This window comes from Astatotilapia calliptera, chromosome 13 (genome assembly GCF_900246225.1).
Source record: "Astatotilapia calliptera chromosome 13, fAstCal1.2, whole genome shotgun sequence".
Taxonomy (NCBI): domain Eukaryota; kingdom Metazoa; phylum Chordata; class Actinopteri; order Cichliformes; family Cichlidae; genus Astatotilapia; species Astatotilapia calliptera.
Genome location: NC_039314.1, coordinates 24718883 through 24741081, shown reverse-complemented (window position 1 = coordinate 24741081; position 22199 = coordinate 24718883). Strand labels below are relative to the sequence as shown.

General features: G+C 37.1%; 1 protein-coding gene and 1 long non-coding RNA gene across 3 annotated transcripts in view; one reads left to right on the top strand and one right to left on the bottom strand.

Moving 5' to 3' along the window:
• The window catches only part of LOC113034941 (uncharacterized), a 28767-nt gene extending 11438 nt beyond the window's left edge, over positions 1-17329 (bottom strand). The window contains exon 1 of the long non-coding RNA XR_003274265.1: positions 16422-17329. This is a non-coding gene — a long non-coding RNA (uncharacterized LOC113034941). The remainder of the gene's footprint in view (positions 1-16421) is intronic.
• On the top strand, positions 1756-21546 carry LOC113034940 (acetylcholine receptor subunit alpha). Of its 2 annotated transcripts, XM_026190123.1 has the most exons (12): positions 1756-2014; positions 8826-8966; positions 9512-9643; positions 12053-12189; positions 17488-17532; positions 17898-18007; positions 18154-18349; positions 18448-18685; positions 18787-19010; positions 19116-19230; positions 19332-19456; positions 20103-21546. In XM_026190123.1, the coding sequence occupies exons 1-12, from the start codon at positions 1960-1962 to the stop codon at positions 20229-20231; spliced, it is 1647 nt and encodes a 548-aa protein (XP_026045908.1). In that variant the 5' UTR covers positions 1756-1959; the 3' UTR covers positions 20232-21546. The 2 variants fall into 2 exon arrangements, with proteins under 2 accessions (XP_026045908.1, XP_026045909.1); XM_026190124.1 differs by lacking the exon at positions 8826-8966.
• The last annotated feature ends 653 nt before the right edge of the window (positions 21547-22199 follow it).

Here is a 22199-nt window from a genome sequence, read left to right as displayed (position 1 = left end):
CAGTTTCATCACATACAAAGTAATATCATGTTAGGAGATAAATAAACCAGCTCTTTGTCACTGCAGCCCAGAGTTTGTGGCAAAGTTTCTGAGCAGTTTTTTGTTACAACAGTATATTCTGCTGCTCCCAGTTAAAGACGTTACTCACATTCAGGCTCGTGTTCTCACGCTTTTTCTCTGGTTTGATGCGCTAAGCTTCTGCTCTCAACCAAATCCTGCCATCTAGTGGATGAACAGCTTTTTGGATTCTGCATTTTGAGGCCTGAACATTAGCATTTTGGCCACTACCGTGTTTTCTGTTTTGCTTTGTTTTTGGCTTTATTTGTAACCAGAAGTTGCTATATTTAGAAGAGAGGCTGGCATGATCAGCTAACAGCAACTGCATTCATAAACTGTACAGTGGGTCAAACATATTTTTGTTAAATGTTTGATAAAACACTAGAATTTCATTAACTAAAACTAAAGCACAAATTTACTAGATGCCCTATACTACACAGTAAGTGTTAAAGGGTTCTATTAAGAATATTTCAGAATGCAGGCACAGTGGAGAGGTCCAGTTCAGTGCGCAGAAGTGAGGCCTAGCAGGCAATGATGAGCTTCAGCTGCCCGTGTCAGGGGATCTGTCAGTCAAAACCAAATGGATAACTAATGAAAATAAATAAATAAATAATTATAAAAATCACCCCTTGTTGAATTTTAATAAAGGGGGAAACTATAGTGGCCAAAAGCATATTTTTTACCAACCTGTAAAAATACCATTCCCTAAAGTTGGGCCTTTTTAAATTTAATTTATTTTTCCACCCTTATACTTTTTTCTTTTCTTTTTTTTTTTAAGTTACTTCACATTTTACAGACACTTACTTGGAAATGTAGCACACTTAAAGAAAAGAAATTGAAGAACAAAATAAAATAATGTTCAGGGGTTTGTAATATTGTCTCCAGTTATAAAAAACAATATGCAATTTCCACTTTTGGTTAAATTAATCATACCTTTTGTTGAATTTTAACAAGTCCTGCTAGAAAAGGACCAACTGAAAATCACGATTAATCTGTCTAGACTGCTCTACCAATATGCAAATCAATACAATGAAAAGCCCAAAGTAACAAAAAACTTAATGTGTGATTTTGAAAATTCTAAGTGCATACTCACATGTATACTTAAAAAGTTTTTCAAAGGAAAAAAGCAGTAATGAAAATCACTTCACAAAAATTAAATAAATTGCCTCGTCAAAAGTCAGTGGTTCGGTCATAAAATAAAACTGCTCCGAGTCATTTTTAACAAAATAAAATTCACCTTAAGGAGGAAAACTTTTTTGTAACGTTTAATACTGGTCAATCGGAAGCACACTGCTTCATGCAAGCTAGCAGTGTAGTGGGTATAGTGTGTGTCTGTCTGCTAGAGTGTGTATTACCGCTTAGCAGCATGTGTGGACATGCTTCTCATTCCACCAGTGACAGCTATCAGCTGTCCTCCTGTTGGCCTTCCCGTCTCTGTCTCCTAAAGTGTTAGCATGTTTGTCTTCACTGATTTAAGCCAAGCTTTCTTTATGTCTGACTGTTCTTTGCTACTCCGTTTCATTGACAGAGCCTGTGTTGGGTTCAGTGAGAGAAAATGATGATTGTGCTGATTTGTGTATATTCAATTCACAGACACACACACACACACACACACAGTCCCAGCTGTCTCCTCTGCATGACACGCGCTGAGAGGTCGGGATGTTGTTGGGTGGGGGAAGTAGAGTTGACCATAAGAAACATGAGCTCACATACTGGATGATCCCCTTCCCATTACTCACTTCAGCTTTAAGGTGACTGCTACAGCTTTAGTGCATGTTTCTGTGTCTATGTAAAGTTAGCATACAGGTTAGATTTGGTTCTGACCTGATAACGAGTCAACAACACATTACCAAACGGATGCCGTGGATTTCTAAGCTGTTTCTTTAAACATCTGGTGGAAATATGAATGTTCCAAAGGTCCACCTCTTACTGACATGCATCCTCTGTGTATGTTCTGGTAAGTAGTCCTCAGTATGTGTTGATATTTCAATCTTATCAGTTATGTTTCAGCTTGCTGTAACAGTGCTGGTTCGAAACAGATAAAGAAGAAAGAAAAAGAAATATATTATTTAGAAAATCAGATATTAGAAATGGTTAATTACAAAGTACTTCCCATGCTGTAAAATTTTAGTCTTCTGTAAATTATGTTCTATAGGACCAGTCTCAGGAAACAGGACATCACTTTCTGACCAAAAATAAACACGTTAAGCAACGTTAATAATATTTTAAACAATCACAGAGGAGCAGCTGATTTTGGCAAATCCATTATACTGAAATCAAAGGGCTTCATCACATCGATGAAAAGCATAAAAATAAATCCAAATAAAAATCCCGAAGCATCATAATCATAAGATTGAATCCCCTGGGAAACAACTGGCACAATGAGAGATAGGCATTTGCTACTTCTGAAAAACCCTTTACAAAGGAGCAATGTCTAAAAAGAAAGAAAAAGTCTCTGGTAATTGTGCTTTTTATGTATGTGTGAAGACCATCTCTTTAGAGTTTACAGCTGCTGTATCGTGTTTTCACTGTGATGGTATTCAGTCTTTTGTTTTACTTGTAAATCATTTTTAAAATGACGCTGTGGTTTCATCGGTCCTTGAAATGTCCCATACCCACAAAAAAAGTCTCTCCAGCATTGTTAACATTCCTTTTGCATTCAATACTGTGTATTTATCATTGAGCAGGTATGCATTTAGTGCCTTTGCCCAAGGACATTTAATTGTGACACATAGTTGTTAATCAACACACTGTTTCTTGGTGTACTTAAAACTGTGACCTTTCAAGTACTAGATAGTTAAATAACCACAACTTCAGTACCAGAATACCAAAAACCTCAGAGTCTTATATTCTCTGCATTTTCGAATAAATTCCTGCAAGGTTCATGAGGTTTATGCTACTATTTTTCCCATGGAGTATGGTATTTTTCATCACCTCATCCCATACAAATGAATGCACGGTACACATATCATTTACTCATGTCATATACTGTTTTGAAAGGAAGATGAAAGATGCTCTGGTTCTATTTAGTATCAAATTACCTCAGCCACTTTTATCTCAAAGAACCTATAATAAGATTAACTGTACATGAAATCAGTCAAGGAGAACAAACACAAACATGTCCTCTGTATTGATGATACATAAAAATAGCACTTCAGAGTTTGTTTAAAAAATTAAAATTAAAATTAAAAAAAACCTAAGGATTTAATATTTAGCAGATAATATGTACAAATGTATCCAAGACTAGAACATAAGGCTAGTGTATGTGCAACTGGAATAAATAAAATTAATTTATTCTGAAGTTTCTTTCACTCTCTTGAAAATAGGGCTGTGCAAGATCATCCACCATATCACTAATAGCAATTTCTACACTATGTAAAGGTTTTGTATTGCAATATCATTGCTAGAGAAATGCCATGTTTTTATGTTCCTTGGTGTGTACAAACAGGGGACAAGCCCAGATATGAGAGGGCAACAGCTAGGACAATTTATTAGATTCCAAAAAAAAAAAAAAAAAAAAAAAGCTACTTCAACAACCTCCAACAAAGCACTGTACTTTGCAAAATATGGAAGAAACTTGGAAAACAGGAAAAGCAAATGGTGGATGGAAATTACTGATGTGGTTATATGCAGGAAAAGTAGGGCTTTAAGCAGCTGGGACACAATATCCAAGTCAGAAAATACTTTTATTATGTGACAATATTGCACAGGTTCCAAACACATATTGCCGAATCGCAACTATTGCACTGCTGCTACTGCTGGCACCTTGTTTCAATGCATTCCTACTTCAAATTAGGTAGTGTGTCATCAATGACAGTAGCTCACTAGAAAAGAATGGAAAATGCCTTTCATTTACTTGCGAGCATCAATCAAATTGTACTTTTTTGCTTTGCTTTTTCAATATTGCCAGAAATATAATTATATATAATTAAATAGAATTATAATTAATATATTATAAATAAATTAAAGTGCTGAAAACACACAACCACTGGCAGCCAGTAGTTTGTCACTTGTCCACACTGTTGGTGTCCACCACTAATCCGGGAATAACATATTTTTCTATTTCAATTCAGTGACTCATACTGATAGAGTTCATGAAACACATTGATGATAAATTGATGTAAGATGGAGGTGGTATGTCAGGATGAATGGGTGTAGCATGTAAGCCACCAGTTGGATATTATCTGCATCACTGCAGACGTGAAACAAAAATGGATGCTCATAAAGAATTTGAAAAGGTTTTTATTTCAAGATGTTATGAGTGTTCCTCGAAACACATTTACTAGGGTCTTATATCGACATTTCAGCATGTCAAAACTCTACTTAAATATAGTAAGAATTAGATATTCAGATAAAAAAAAAAAACAACTATATTCTACAATGGCATATCATGTTTTAATATATAACCCTAACCCTTTGAGCAAAAACCATCTTTTTAGATTGGGCTTAAGAATTCACAAGGTACCAGAGATAAGTTGAAATATGTGTTTTTTAAAGGCTCTTGTTTGCCAAAAAGTTCTAACAATCTGTAAATTGTAAATAAAAGCAGAATATCATGACTGCAAAAAATTTACAAATATCAAATGGAAAATCTGTGATCTTAGACACCAGCTGCGTATGGTCCTGCTGGTCCACAGCTAACTGAATCTGAGATGGTAGAGTTTTCATGTTGGATTATGTCCATAGGAGAAGGAATTTTTGGAGAGGAAATGAAACATACTACTAGATTTTTTTCCATTTGTTACAAGGTAGTTAGAATATTTGCAGAAAATAACCTTTTAGAGGCTTTTTTGAATAATTAAGTTAATAAAGTATTGGTGTGTCATCCACACCCCAACTCAACTACCCCAATAAATTTGGCCCATTCCAGTAAGACACATGAAGAGAAGAGAAAGTGAATCCCAGTTCCTGTTATGGACACACGTAACTGTTATCATAGACACAAACATACCAGTTCAACCATATTTAACAGGATGCTCCAATTAAAGTCCACTATATGGAAGGCAAAAAATTCAAAGCAAAGCCAGGCAGACAGATGAGCTAGTTTAAAGCGTAACTGGTTACTTGAATATCTTAAAAAAAAAAAAAAACTTGCTCAAATACAGTCACAGTAACAACTAATTATTTTCCCCAGAAGCGTTTGTCTGCACCTTCTGTGTGCTGACACTCAAACTAGTGATCTCTTTTCAAACGTTTCAAGAGCCCATATGAAACTGCATTAGACAAAAAGATTTTTATTTTGCAGCAGCATCATGTGAAAATGCAGAGTGTGGGCAATGACTGACAGCTCCAAGTGGCTCCCATGTCCCGCCTCTTCTCTATTTTTGTATGTGGTCAGATCAAAGCTTCTCAGTGCAACAGACAGATGACATGCACACAGCAACAGGCACAGCTAATGGCAGACAGCCAAGGAAATGAATATCAACATTGCAGACAACGACACCACACTCATTATACAGATCTTCGATAAAGATCCCAAATGAAACTTTGAAAGGAAACCAAAACATGCTTTTGTGTGCATGTGTGTGTACATGGTAGTGGCTTATACTATTATACATACATACACACACTTTGGCGTCTTAACTCAATCTGACTGCTCTCCAAGTTCTGCTTTGTGCACCACAAATTGTGTGTCTTGTAGTATTAATGTGTATATGATGTTTATTTACATTCAGCTAGATATGGGCTGGGCACTGTGCATGTTCTTGTAACACATGTGAGGAACCAGTTTCAGTATTAACATTCAGTAGCAACATCACAGACATCATGTATTATGTGTTGTGAATCCAACTTTGTTTTCTTTGGCATGTTAAAACTCAAGAAGACACTCTCAGTCTGGAGTCTAAAACCTTGTTGGTGCCCACCACAACACATCAATAATGCCTAAAACAAGCAAAATCCTGATGCGTTATCAGGTGGTTGAGTCTTACCAGGGAAATAGCAAAAGTTGTAAACCTGAACCATAAAGTCCTGCTCAGACTTATTGCTCAGATTGTACACACAAACATAACATGCTTAGATTTAGCGTGTCTGTAAATCTGAGAGTCTACTTACTTATATGACTACAACTTGTAAATTGCATAGGTTGCCTGTCCTGAAGCACACCCTGTGTTATTGCTTTTATCCAAATTTATCTTACATATTTTTTTAAAGATCAATTTTGTGGCTTTTTGCCTTTAAAAGTTGAGCAGTGAAGAATAGACATGAAGGAGATGGAGAGAGCAGGGGAAGGGCAAAGAGCTGACGGTTAACCTTCAACCTGGGCTGCTGCATTTCAGCATATGGGCACCTGCTCAACCAGTGAGCTAAAATGATTGCCCTTTTTTGGTTACACTAATGGGATCATAAACCTCATATTGTGTTCAATAAGTGAGACCATAAACTCTTTAGGAAAGTGGCAGTGATTTGACAAACATAAACTGCTCCATGTACCTGTAGCTGGTAGCTATTTTATAGTAGAGTACCCCTCCAAGTCAGAGTTCACAACAACTAAGTGTTTGTTTTTTGCTTACTTTCAGAAATGCCTCCTCTCCAACTAAGGGGTTAAATTAAGTTCTCAAAAACCTAATAAAGACTAAAAGTGGTACTCACTCCCAAGGTTGCTATTCCTTGGAGAAATTTCAGCTGTAGAGAAGCAGTTTAAATATAGAATAACACTCAATTGTAAGATAACACTCACTTTTTCAAAACTTGTATCTATTCGTTTTGATAATCTGGTGGTGGGGAGTATAATGTGTCTGAGGGATGTTACCCTGGTGGACTAGCAGCAAAAGACTATGTTGAAGCTTTAAGTTTGACATTAGTGTGTCAGTTTGGTAATTTCTCCCATTAAATATATTATGCCCCTTCACATGTACCAGGTGGCTTCGTTTTCTATTCAGATTAAATGTGTGCCTCAGTTCTTCAAACTACATGACAGCATCAGAGTTTGGTGAATACAGATGTATAAAGCACTCTAGGACACTAAACTTTAAATGAAGCATCTATTCTTTCTCTGACCCTTTTTATTTATTTATATACACACACACACACACACACACACACACACACACACACACACACACACACACACACACACACACACATATTTTGTGCCTACATACAGATTGATTGTCTTTTCTTGTAGTAATGATTGCCCACTCCTCTACAGGGAAGAAAAAAAAAAAAAAAGTAGCCAAATTCCCCAAAAATGCTAAACTGTGGATTTTACTTCACTACTCATGGATCAAAACCCTCATCAGAAACACATGTCACTATTTAACAAACTAACTGCTGCAGAAAGGAGATGATTTTATTAGGAGAGATAAATAACTGGGCAGCAGCATCATTAAAAACTCATCAGTCAGGAGTGAGCCAAAGAGATGTGACCATTGTTCCCATTAATGAGGGTTTACAACAATAATTACAGCAAAATGAAACACTTTCTGAATGTTTTTACTCTCCGGCTTTTAAAGTTCAGCTAACACACAAACTTCAACACAGGTGGTGTCCATCCAGAAATGTTTGATAAAAACTTATCAAGTTTGACGCACTGACTGTTTTTGAGATTTTCCTTTTTGGTGATACTTTGACATTAAAATGACTATAAAACTGAACTGAATTCACACAAACTGCAGATAAACTGATTAAGTGTCTCCTACTACCAAAGCCATTTCAAAATAAAAGCCTGTCTCTCTCAGCAAAAGTAAACAAACCTGCCTGCCATTACAGCTGGAGGGCTGAACAAAGTGAATGAGAACATCTGCGTATGAACTCAAAGGCATTACCTCCATTTAACATTGACTCCATGAGGAATGATGGATGGCCAGATGCTATTTCCATTAGATAAAGGATTTTGCTTTGTATTTCCACGTTTAAATGCAGTTTTTGTCCTGTTGACAAAAAATAAATAAATTCTCTGTCCACCTTCACAGTAATCACCATCTGAGCTTTCTTGTCTGCAACTCAGCACAGAGAGAACATGCAAACACAAAGGACATGTTTAGTGGCATGCTCCCATTAATAATCTGTAGTAATCTGACTTTCTGTCCTGATATCCTGTATTTGCATAAGACTTCAGTGAAACTGTAGCTTCATGTTAGACACAGAATGTTGAAAAACATCCTATAAAAGTACAAATACAGTAAAATAAACAAATAACACTCAGATGCTAGTTTATTAATGGGATTTTCCTTTTATTTTTTAAATTTAGCAAACATGTTTCTGTATAACTTAAGAATTCACATAGTAATTTTGAAAAAAAAAATCCAATAACATAAAATCATGAAGTGTTTATAGTTCATACCTAAAAGCTGAAAGAATGGCTTCACTGTGGGGTTGGGAGATTGACCTACTTTTGAAGCCAATCTCAAGTGGACATTGGAGGAACTGCAGGGTTTGACACTTCACAGTTTCCTTTTTTTTTTTTTCTTGCCATGGATGTTGATGGTTGGATGTGCCCATATTTCCCATTTGATCAGACACTAAGTTTAGAATTTTGATGCACATCTGTTAATGTCTTCACTACGTTTATCAGACAAATGTATACTGCAGCCTGAAAAACCATAAAGCAGCCAATAATAGTACAGTCTTAATTTCTACCCAAGTGCAAGATGGTACATTTAACTCACTGATTTGTCAATGAAAAAGAGATCCAATGTATTGTTACATCTGATTAGGAGAATCATCAAGTGGATTTATTATTTTGTTGTTTGTGTGTTGCTCAGAGTTAACGAACATTGTGAAAAACATGAAATACCATTGTCCGCTCCTCTTCACTTTCTCTGCAGGAGAAAAACTCTCCCTGAATACTATCCAGGTGATGTTAAACTTTGTCAAGGACAACCCGCAGCTCCTCAAAGAATTGAACTTGGACATGGAATCAGACGTAGATTTGGAGGAGTTCAAAACCATATTGAACAGACTCCCTGGTCAGTGATGAGGAGATTTTCTAGATTTTATATGCATCTAGCTTTTCTTGAATCTTCTATGCAAGAAAAACCCATCCCCTGTAGGAATAATTAACATTTTTATGTATTTTAAATGTCAAATTTAAATGTCTTTTTTTTTCTTTTTTCTTTTTTTTAAATGCAGCAACATACCACAACAGTCAAGGCGCTTTATTTTGTAAGGTAGACTGATAATACATACAGAGACAATAATCATATGACCCCCTATGAGCAAGCACTTTGGCAACAATGGGAAGGAAAAACTCCCTTTTAACAGGAAGAAACCTCCAGCAGAACCAGGCTCAGGGAGGAGCGGCCATCTGCCGCGACCGGTTGGGGTGAAAAGCTATGAGCATTGTTTTTGTTTTGTTAATTTAAGATTTTCTCTGTACAGAAAAATCTGATTAAGGAAAAGGCAACTAGCAGAAACAATGTAGCAAATGGTCTGCTTATGTTTTTCTTTATTTTGTTGTATGTCTTTGTGCGTCTCTCCTGTTTTGACCTTATGGGTCTGTGTGTGCCTGCAGAGCACGTGAAACAACATTTGTTGAGCAAGACCAGCTTGGATCTTCCCTACACCTCAAATGTTCATTCTGATGTTCCACAAAGACAGGATATCCTACAGCCCCCCATGCCATTAGTGCAAGGGCCCAAAGGAGGTAAAATCTGAATTAAAGCATATTTTAAAAGGGATGGATGGATGGATTTTCTACTTATTTTATCTGTGTTCCAGCCTCAGTAACTTTGACACAGTAACATCTGCTGAAATTTTTACACCTCCGATGAAATGTCACAAGCGTTAGCTTTATTTTGATACCAATATTGTTTGCACAGACTTTGTAATTGCAGAGAAATACCCCATTCATTTTTGACATGTCATTTTTGCCACTGTCAGCTATCGTTATCCTTTAAAAAGGGACTGTTCATGGCATTAGGGAAAATTTCTTTAAAGTGGATGCAACTTTGCATCCATCTAATGCTTAGTGAATCAAACTATTTATCAGCAGGAAAAAATAATTATGTTTTATGAAAGCCCAACATGAGCTGGTATAAATGTTTTCTGTTTAGTTAGCCAGCTCTCATCTCATCAGCTGTCATCTAAAGTAATTTATTTTTAATATGTAAATTAATTACAATTGTTGGAGGATGCAATTCGATGTTAAATGACCTCAAAAACAATTAAAGGGCATGACATTGGTAAGATTCAAAAACTAAATTTTCCAAATAAAACCACAAAGTAGATCAGTATTAACCGCAGCCTAAGAGCCTCCTTATGGACCAGAGTGCCTGGGTGAATCAGCGGCCCAGACAGAGTGCTCCTCTGAGAGAGAGAGAGAATTTGCTCATGGTGGCTAAATGAAACCAGATCCGAGCTCACGCAGCTCAATGTAGCCAGCCAACAGATTCCCAAAATAATATGCAAAAGCTGTCACCTGCTCACAGGGCTGTTTGCTTGGTCACGTTAGACAAAATTACATGATGTCTTTGCTATGATACTCAGTAAGATTACCAATACACTGCCTCTTTTGCTTTTTGGGTCCTTATAATAAATACAAGTAAATAAAATATTTATTTACTTTGTTTTTATTATTTATTTATTCATTCATTTTTTTAGGGCCTTGTAACTAAAGTAACTAAAGTAAATAGTTTCTTCAGTAAAGTAATGGTGCATTGGTACACATTTTTAAAGCAGTTTATATGTGACAGAAGTATTCATGTACTTTATATCTCACAAACTGACAAATGCCAATAATATATTAAAAGTTAAAACTCCCAGTACCATTAGAAATGAGTAGACCCACTCTGTAAACAGAACTGAAAGCAAACTAAATTTAGGACAAAAATGTGAAGCTAATGGAAAATGCTAGACTATTAAAACTCCTGTTGTTGGCTTGATGGTTGTTTGCTGTCTTGGTTTATTTATCAGACAAAAAAAAAAAAAAAAAAAAAAAAAAAAAAAAAAAAAAAAAATTGCAGGGCATGGTGCTCTCCATGGTGCTTCGGAACCCAAGCTGATCTAAACTTAATGTCAAAGGATTAGCCAGGGTTGGTATTCCCAAACATCCTAAGACCCCAAAAGTTCACTAAGGACTCATAGGACTTGCAGACTTATAGAAGCAGATTTGATTACAGTGTTCATAGGACATTCAGTGCAGAGGCTTTTCACCAGTATAAAATGACCACCATTTGTTGCTGTTGATCTTTTTGCATCTGTCCATCCCCGCCTCTGTCCTTCTCTCTTCTATATGCACTCTAGCTTTCTCTGAGATAAACGCAATGTTTCAGATTACATGTGGTAAGTCAGGCGTAGCAACAAATACCTTTGAAAATAATATTGAGAAGCTAAATTAGAATAGAGACTAGAATATAATAGAATAGCCCTTTATTGTCATTGTACACTTCAACAAAGTCCATTCTGAAAACCACTTGCCTTTTACGGATGCTGAATTTTGAAACATTGAAATATTACATTGATGTATAAGTGATAAGAACAGGAGCAGATGAGACAGTCAACAGAAAATATCTGAGTCCTTCTCACCCTCTCACTTCGTCTGAAACTTGAGAAGAGACCAGGTAAGTAAGGGGAAACCACACACATTGAAACATTTACCAGAAAGTAATATCACCATGGTAACAAATGTGAGACAAAGCAATAATCCAAAGGAACTACATCCGCAATACTCAAAAATACACATTTTGGTCCCTACATCAGGAAAATGGAGTGTAAATCACAGAAAATGTAATTTACTCCCTTCCCTGTCACTTCAGAGAAAATACATTTAGGGATACTTGGGTGGCAAGATGTTCTACTTATCATGTAATGCTGTCAAAGTGACTTCAAAATATAATTAGTAATGGCTGTGTGGTGAAGAGTTAGTGTGCAAAACTCAATACATCATAAGTAAAATTCCTTCCAATAAATCTGACACTTTTTAAATTAATAATTCGACAACCCAGACTGTCTTCAGCTTCTTTATCGATCAGTCTGCTAAAGTCTGACACCATTATGCTGTCGGTTTCAATCCTCCTGACTGCCCAAACTTTATTTTTGTTTGTTCTAAATGTAGAATGTTGCTCAAACGATGAGACGACGCTGGTGAAACGACTGTTCACTGGTTACAACAAAGTGGTTCGTCCTGTTAACCACTTCAGTGAAGCTGTAGTGGTTACTGTGGGATTACAGTTAATACAGCTTATAAGTGTGGTAAGTCTGTAACTCTTTGTCTGCATTTTACATGAAGAAAGATATGACCAGCTGTCACCACTGTGTTGTTTCTTGACTTTGACCTTTTGACTGTAATTGCAGTTTCTCTAAAAGGACAAACAATCAATCAACAATTGTTGGCTTAAATTTCAAATACTAACCAATATAATGAAATTACAATAACCAAAGATTTTTGATTATGGAGGAGCTGGCCTTAAGGTGTTCAATGAAAAGGACTATGGTGACAGGGAATGATTTGTTCACAAAGGTAAATGCACCTTCATAGTCTTAGGCTGAAATTGGACAAACTGGAAAGTGTTACAGATGATGACTGTCTAAATCAGACAGGGAAAAATGCTGCAAGACACAGTAACTGAAATGAACCCAGAACTTACTTGTTGTTGATGTTAGGACTAAAAACTGGGCAAAGGCACTGAATCACAGACATTGTTGCACTTTTGATTCACTATGGTTAGACCACTTAGGGGAAAAAAAAGAATCAAGCAGTGGTCTGTCTTTATTTATTATTTATTTTCTCAAAGAGAAGAACTTTACGCATGGAAAAGGAAATATGCTTAGACGATATTGGTTCTCTTTGGATCTGCCTTCATATATGAACAAACATTCTCTGTGGTGAAGTTCAAGCTAATCCAGATCCTCTCGTGGTCATGATCACCTGCCTGCTGTCCTTCATATTACAACCTCAAACGTTGGACATGACTGCAGTGTACGTGTTCAAGCCCAAACAGACCAGATTTCTCACAATGAACAGGGGAAAAAAAAAAAGGAAAAAAAAAAAAACAAAACCTTAAAACTGCAGATTAGATCATAAAACTGAAAGTAAAATAGCATTAGCACAAAGTTGGGTCTTTAAATTTGTTTTGGGTAATGTTGAATCAATAATGATAAACTAAGTGCCTTTATTATCCCTGTTTTACATTTTCATTGCCTTATTGTGGGATCTACACTTAACAGTAACATTTATAAAGAGATCAAAATAATATTGAGCAGAACTGAGTTGAGCTTATTGCTGCATTGCCCCACAACTTTCTCAGCTTCTCATGTGGCCCCAAAAAGTAATTAATGCAAACATATGTAACTCCTGCCAAATAAGTGCACAAAATTGACAGAGGTTAAAGGAACACTGTCTTTGACTGAAAAATAAAGTATTTAGAGAGGAGTCATGTGTCAATATGATCCCAAGCTTTTCTTTTTTGACTGTATTCAACAGCAAAGCAAAATAATAAAAAGGACCATACATAATTAAATCTCAGTCAGTGCCACAGAGATAATACCATTATTCTGGAAAGAAATTATTATACCAAATGTTATGAACTGGATAAGACAAACAAAAGAACATACGTAATGAAGTCTTTAAAAGATGAGGACTGCCATGTGCTGATTTGGAGGACCAGTTATGTTTTTGTAGTGCCCTGTATAAAACTGGAACTCCAAAGAGTGGACATTTTCCATTATATAAAATTAGAATAATTCATATCAAGTCATGCAGCAATATCACTTTGGTTGGTACTGAACACACCAAATCAGTTCTGAAAACCTAGATAACACATGAAGAAACCAAGAAACCAAGAGAGTCAAATAACACATATGATAAGAGATATCACGCCACAAGCAGTTACTTAATCTGCCACATACATACCCAAATCTCATTTATACCAGGAGATGACAAGCCAACCAAACAACCAAGGTGTTTTGGGGGTGTAGACACCCTGTTAAGACCAAGACTTGAACTCAGACATGTTCCACAGACATCCTGTTAATCTTGATTAACAACTGAATTTAAGACACAAGAACCAGGATAACAACAAACATATTGGATGGCACAGCAGCCTCAAAGAAGCGATACAGGTATAAATAAAACAAAATGAGCAACTGTCATTGTGTGTCCTTCTATGCTTATTAAGTCCATGAAGATGACTAGGTTTGACAGTCTCTGGGACAGTCCCTTCATCCATTTTATTCCTCTTAACTCATTCACTGCCAGCCATTGGCAGTGAATGAGTTAAACCCATTGACTCATTCACTGCAATTGACGGCTATAGACGTCAATGGCAGTGAATGAGTTAAGAGATGGAAAAAGTCTTCTCGTTTCTTCTTCTCACTTCAGTTTTACTCCAAGCAGTTTATAGTGGACAACAAATTAGTATTACCAGTGCTGACAAAAAAGATGAAAAGTTGATAACGTCAAGAGGGTACTGCTTTGTATGCCAAACCAAAATAAAATAATCATAAAAATGTTTGTATCTCGTGTTAACTAAAAAATGTAAAATACAAAAACATGAGAAAGTGTTTGTTAAAAATTTAGTTAATTTAAATCCATTTTAGCCTCAAACATGAATGCTAGTTCACAGTTGGCTAATTTCCCTGTTAACCACAAAACCAAGGAAAAAAAATTTTTCAAGACATGAGCAATGCCACCTGTTAAACCCCAACGCCCCCAAAGCCGGGGGCAAGAGGGGGAACATCTGGTTTCATGGACCGTTTCTCAATATACATACTTGTGTGTACCTGCGTTCACGTGGACTTGTGATATGTCATCAGTCGCAGACCAAATATGCTTCCAAATCAAAGTACGCATCAAGTATGCTCAGAATTCCTGGATGTGTTCTCGCTCCTTCCATTTTATCAAGCATCGGTGGTGGCTTGGGTGAACTTGGTACAGCCAAATATCCCAGAATGCATTTTGTCCAAAACTCAAACGCGGCAATGGTGGAGGAGGGGAGCTAAACTTTTAAGATATTTCCAGGTGAGAATGTACCTGTGTAAACTTCAAATATCTGCTCGATTTATAAAGACATCGCATATTTGCAAAATTGCTCTGACGTTTTCGGAGACATCTGTTACCCCACCAGCTCAATAGCTCAGCGGTCCTCAAACCCAGGGCCACAGACCGGTACCGGTCCGTGAGTTGTTTGGTACCAGGCCACGAGAGTTGAGGCTCGGGTGGGAAATTTATGGTTTTCAGGGATTTTATTATTTTTCTATTGTTATTTTTCTATGGTTTTTATCTTTAACTCTGTTTCCCTGGGTCTTTTCCCATGTGTTATGACTAAATTTTCCTTTTTTTGGTACCGGTACTGGTTTTATTTTGTTGTATTTACAGCGACACCTTAGAGGACGGTCTGTGAAAATATTATTACTGGGCCGTGGCGCGAAAAAGGGTGGGGACCGCTGCAATAGTGACAGGGTGGTCAAGGCTCACTGGAACCGGCGAGAACAGCGGACTCCCGGTACATCGTTTTTAACCCCCCAGCGGTCTTTTGCACCACAGGTTAAACATGATATATAAGTCACTTAGCTTCTAAAAGTTAAGGTTTGGTTTATTTTGGTGTTTTATTTGTTCCTGAGTGAATCAGTTTGGCTGAGATTAAAGTTAAGCTTCATAACTGTACTGTTTTATTTAATACTTAAGTCTTACTTGGAGAGCTGTCAGTGTATTTTAAATTTCACCAGTCACACCACCTGAAGTAAAATGTTCTGTTCTTATTTAAAAAGCTGGGGGAATTAAATCTAACATTAAAAATATTTAAATTCAGGAGGAAACATTTTCACTGGGAGCAAAAACAGCATGTTAATACATGGAGATCCTGAAGCCTGCTCCAAACATGATCAGATTATATTTTAAATATTTGTTTAATTCTTTTCCAAACCTCAGCAGCTTGTAAGTTTTGAGTGTCTACTAAAATGAAAATAAAACCGTTCTACCATCTCACCTGTTTGTTATTATTCACACACACCTATCCTATTTTTATTAATAGAGAGAAAAGCTTGTGTTTCTGTCATGTAGTGATTGTGCTTAACTGTATGAAGCTTATTAGACATTATGAAACAGATGACACGTAAAAGCGAATTTTGCAAAATTGCTTAAGATTTTAAAAAAAATTCTTTAAAAGAAAAAAAAACTACTACATTATATGTAATTGCTTTCATGTCACAGAAACGGCATACAAAACATTGCTACGACCACTAAGACGACAAACAATTAAAAGCGCATTACAGCACATTCTGCAAAATGTTGTAAACACAAAGCACGAATGTTCGATTCACCTGATAGCAGGTACACGGACAATTAACACCTGGACTCAAAGCCGACATCTCGCAGATTCCAAAACAGCAAGTTTCGTCACACTGCGACCGAAATTCACTGGACCAGCAGCAAAAGAAGACCAAAACTATGATTCATTTTTAGAAAACAGTGAATTATGTCTTACCTGTGCTGTCTTTCTTGCATCGAAAACAAGTTTCCACAGCTGCCAGCTACATTAACTGAATAACTGCATCTCCCATAATGCCTCAGAGCCATTTTCTGTCAAAAAACAAATCGCCAAAGTCAGCCCGATGACAGAGATTGGACAATGGCAAGTGTCATGCGTTTGCTGCGCGTAAGTTTTTGGCTTTGCAATTTGCGTTTTGTTGGGAGTGACGTAAACGTGGTGACGCTATCCGTGATCCTATTGGCTTAAATGGCGGGGTCAATCATGCAAATTGGCCAATAGAAACCGAAGTGCCTGCTCCACAGAATTTAAAGTCTCAAAGACGCAGTGCAAAAACAAGGCCCATTATACCTGTGCGTGGGTAATCCTTCAATATATATATAGAAAAAACCACTAAGCATTTTTAGGCATGCAATAAACTTAGATCATTTTTGCAGTTTAATTCCTAAGAAATTTCAGCTGTCACAGATTCTGCCAAGATGAGCCAAAATGTGCCAAATTGCAGAACCATCTGTAACTTTGGTCAGCAGCATCAGCCTTTGCACAAATAATGTCTATATGTTGATTCCTGGATTTCTGGAATTTATTGTCTACCACAGGATAATATCAAAGGGGTTATATGCTGTAACATTCACAAAAAAAATAAGCAGGAAAACAATCTTCTTACCTGTGTTCCATCCTCAGTTACTATGACGCAGTAGCATCTGCTGTAATATTTACACCTATGATGAAGTCTCATTAGTATTAGGTTTATTTTTGATTGTTTACACAGAGTTTGTAATTGCAGAGAAATACTCTATTCATTTTGGGCATGTCATCAAGCTGGCACCTTTGGGGTTCAAGATGTTAAATTTGGATTATTTTTATTGTGATAGATAACTAAAATATGGGGTGATGCCAGCAAGAAATTAAACAAGAAAAAAGATGTTACCATCATTTTGTTTTGTTTTTACTTTTTACTTTTTAATACAGGTCATGTAAACATGTATGTGGGGTAGACATCACAAAATAAATTGTCATAAAAATGTTTTCACCTGTTCTTGACCTTTTTGTCTGTTCCCAGGATGAAGTTAACCAAATTGTGACCAGTAATGTCCGTCTCCGACAGGTAAGTCTGTGTGACTACAGCTGGCCATGCATTATAACTTTAAGTGGGACTACACACCATTTGAAGGTTGGCCTAATGCTATGGACATCAGTGAAAGTTACAAGTTACCAGAAAATCACAAGCTTCGCAGCTTTCGATGAATATGATGCAAAGCAATGAAGAAAATAAGTCATAAAAAATAAATTAAAATATAATGTAATTGATTTCCTCCCAGCATTCCACTATGTCCCACACAAGCACTGTGTTTGTCCCACAGTTACTTTACTGGGATCTGGTCATCCCATTTAATCCTCTAATCGGCATCACATAGCTAAATACAACCTTAGAAGTGAAATAATGATCTAAAATTTTTACTCACTTTACAGCAATGGGTAGACGTTAACTTACGGTGGAATCCTGAAGACTATGGAGGAATCAGAAAGATCAGAGTTCCTTCATCTGACATATGGAAACCTGACCTTGTGTTATACAACAAGTAATTTTCATTTCTCTCTTTGTGTTAAAAAAAAGCAAACAAACCTATATTTGGTGGTGGTGGTGGGGGGGATTAATGACTTGCTGCTCCACTTACATGCTTGGTTTTCCTTTGCCTCTGTCCTCTACCCTCCTTTTTATCTGCAGTGCTGATGGTGATTTTGCCATCATCCATGAAACTAAAGTCCTGCTAGAGCACACTGGCAAGATCATATGGAACCCTCCAGCCATCTTTAAGAGTTACTGCGAGATTGTTGTCCTTCACTTCCCATTTGACCTACAGAACTGTACTATGAAATTGGGAACCTGGACATACGATGGCCTGCTGGTCGTAATCAACCCGGTGAGCGTAAATGCTTTTTTTAAATCTGGGAATTTAGACTGTGTGCAAAACAGCTGAACGTGGGGACGCTAAAATGTTTGTGAACCACTGTCTTTTAGGAGAGTGATCGACCTGACCTCAGTAACTTCATGGAGTCAGGTGAATGGGTGCTAAAGGACTACAGAGGGTGGAAGCACTGGGTGTACTACACTTGCTGTCCTGACACACCATACCTGGACATTACCTACCATTTCCTGATGCTGCGACTGCCTCTCTATTTTATCGTTAACGTCATAATTCCCTGCATGCTGTTCTCTTTTCTCACGGGATTGGTCTTCTACTTGCCTACTGACTCTGGTATGTTCATTCTGCAAGCTTGATAGGTAACAGAAAACAATTGTCAGTGATTTTTTTTTTCAGATTATTTTGAACTTAGAGGTGATTCACTTTCTCTGCAGGTGAAAAGATGACTCTCTCCATCTCTGTCCTGCTGTCTCTGACTGTCTTCTTGCTGGTTATTGTGGAGCTGATCCCCTCCACTTCGAGTGCTGTTCCCCTCATAGGGAAATACATGCTCTTCACAATGGTAATGGTCATTGCCTCCATCATCATCACTGTTATCGTCATCAACACACATCATCGCTCACCAAGTACGCACACCATGCCGGGGTGGATCCGTAAGGTTTGTATGGGGGTATTTTTTCTCTCTCCACTTGTAATAAATGGGAAATATTGTTGCTGTTTTATAGGACTAGTAATATCATAATTTTATCTCCCTGCATCTCAGGTCTTCATTGAAACCATTCCCAACATGATGTTCTTCTCAACAATGAAGCGTCCCAGTCAGGAGATCCGGCAGAAGAGGCTGTTCCCTACTGACATGGACATTTCCGACATCTCAGGTGAGGCTAAACTGCAACTCCCATTACCATTATTGCATGCTAGTGAACAGTTTTAGTTTAAGTCTGTCCTAAAATTGTTGACCTTCCTCTCTCCTCTGTAGGTAATCCTACCCCGACGGCTGTCACCTATCAGTCCCCCATTGTTAAAAACCCTGATGTTCGTAGCGCAATCGAGGGGGTGAAGTACATCGCAGAGACTATGAAGTCAGATGAAGAATTTAACAATGTAAGAGAAAATCTGCATGAATTATTGATAGTGTATCAATCCATAAAATTTCTTAGAAGTTCAGAGCCTTGCATTCAACTCCCCAGCCATTCTTGTGCTTCTCTAAAACTTAAACGAATCTACAAGTGTAGGCACAGTAATCAAAACTTTTTACATTTCTGCTCTGAATCTGGATCTAAATGAAATGGCCAAAAAGACAATGATTTAATGGTTTAATTAATTAAATGGAAGGTTAGAATGACAGTAAGTGTGCCAAACAGTGTGGCCCCAGGAAGTCACCCCATCTGGGGAAACTCCGTCTAATCCACAGTTCTCCAAAAAACAACTACTTGTTATTTCATATTAATAAAACTAATATAATGTTTTGAATGTATAAGCTTACTGGCTTCTACATTCTCGATTAATCATTTCTACACCGAAGAGAATGACAGGAGTCTTTCTTATCTTCTGCCAATAAATGTAGTCCACAAAATCATATCTGACAGATAACTGGGCAACATTAGGTAATCTGATTTTCCACATCTTTTAGTAATGTTATTGATTCAATTGAAAAGCTTATCTCTTTTTGTGTCCTAGCAACTGATCAGTAAATTCCAAATATGTGAATGCTCAAAGTTAAAGTTTCTTCCATACCGTCTTATTGCAGGCAGCAGAGGAGTGGAAGTTCGTTGCCATGGTTTTGGATCACATCCTGCTCTGTGTGTTCATGGCTGTGTGCATCATCGGGACTCTTGCTGTCTTTGCTGGGAGACTCATTGAGCTCAACACACTGTAGAGGCCTTCATGATGGAGGAGAATGCATTTATCCCACTGTCCCTCACGCACAGATAGGCAGTCAAAGGTCGAGCTAATTTCAAAATTCTGTTCAGGGCCTTTAATTGTGTTGACTTTGAATGTGCAGATATTTTTTACTTTTATTGAGGAGTCTGCAGTAAAAACTCCAGGCATCTCACAGGTATGATGATACACAAATATCTTGATGGGTTATACTGGGTCACACAAAGCTGTTCTTGTTATTAACAATCCAGCATTTTTCTATTGTTTCTCTTGTATTTCTACAGTTGGTGATTGCTGCCCTCACAATTGCGCAGACTGTTATTTTACATGTAAAATCACGAACAGTAGTTGTTACGTTGTCATATTTGGCAGCTTGATTTAAGGTTTGTGTGATTGGTTCTCTTAAATGTTATTGTCAGATGTTGTCTTGGATTATTTTCCCCTTAGAACTTTTATTGATTGGTTTTGCCAGACATTCAGTTTGACAATATCTTAAGGGTTTTTTTCTACTATACTCACAAGATAATAGCAAGGTTTTATCAAGCAAATTTTTCCAAAATATGTTAAAGTCAAGCGGATCTTTAGTTACCCTATAGCAAGTAAAAGTGGTTCAAATAATTAAGATTGGTTAGTCAGCTTTGATTCCATTAAGTGAAAAACAATGGAAATACCACAGCTGCAGTATTGGCCAATGTGCTTTAACAAGCTAAAGACAGCTTGATGTATGTATGCAGCTGCGACAGACCATTTATTTTAGTATAATGATATGGTTCAGTCCTGCTGTCTGTGTTAATCATTTGTTTGTTTTTTTGTTTTAATTTGTAGTTTTCTAGATGTGGAATAAAGTGAAAAATAACATTTTGTTTTAGTGTTATGAAGTTCAGACTACACTGACAAATCACTGGATGTTTTCATTTCTTGTCATGTTCAAGAATCCAGTTTAATTTGTTTTTGTGTTGTTTTCTTACTTGGAAGAAAGGTATATGGTGGTCACAAAAGGACAGCCAGGGTCAACAATAGTCAGTGTGTCATTACACCACCACCAGATATTACCTGAACTGCTGATTTAAGGCAGGATGTTGTTTTTGTCAAATTCTGACCATACTGTCTTAATTTGCAGGAGAAAGCGAGACTTATTTGACCACCCAATATTTTTCCAGTCATCCATTGTCTGATTTTGATGAGCATGTGTGAACTGTAGCCCCAGTTTCCTGTTCTGAGCTGGCAGGAGTGGCACCTGGTGGGTTTGCTGCTGTAGCCCATCTGGTTCAAGGTTCCATGTGTTTTGCATTCAAAGATGCTCTTCTACATTCGTTAGTTGTAACGACTCATTATTTGACTAGATATTTTCTCATTTTCTGACTATTCTCTGTAATCCCCAAAAATGATTATGGAGGATAATCCCAATAGATCAGCATTTACAACAGCACCAACAATTACACCACCTTCAAAGTCACTTAAATCACCTGCCTTCCCCAGTTTGGTGGTTGGTTTGAACTTCTGCAGGTCATCATTGCCGTGTGCACCTGATTAAATGGAAAATTAATGTGACTGGCTGATTACACGTGTTAATTACACGCATTAACACGCACTTGAACAGGTGTGCCTGGCAGTGAGTGAAAGATGGTCAAAGTAAATTTGGTTGTTCACAAAACCCATTTAGAGTACACAACCTGTGACTGAATAATTAATAAGTCCACTAAAAATCACAAGTGGTGTCTGACAGTGAACTGAAAAGTGATTTACGGTAATCTAAGAGAAGGATCATAATATTTAGGATCAAAACAATTAACAAAACACAACCACGGCAGTCCTTTGTTGTTGAAAAACTCTTTATTGGGCGTTCCAAGTGCAAATTTAATGACAAAAAGCATGGGTAGAAATCCATTTGATAAATTTAGGAAGGCAAAAACAAAACTACAAACGGAAAAGAAACAAGTATTACACATCAGGATGCGAGACACCA

Coding starts and splice junctions, on each gene's coding strand:
- LOC113034940 (XM_026190123.1), top strand. CDS start 1,960: ATGAATGTTCCAAAGGTCCACCTCTTACTGACATGCATCCTCTGTGTA. Junction 8,967..9,511: donor CATATTGAACAGACTCCCTG/GTCAGTGATGAG, acceptor GTGTGCCTGCAG/AGCACGTGAAACAACATTTG. Junction 19,011..19,115: donor TGCCGGGGTGGATCCGTAAG/GTTTGTATGGGG, acceptor CCTGCATCTCAG/GTCTTCATTGAAACCATTCC.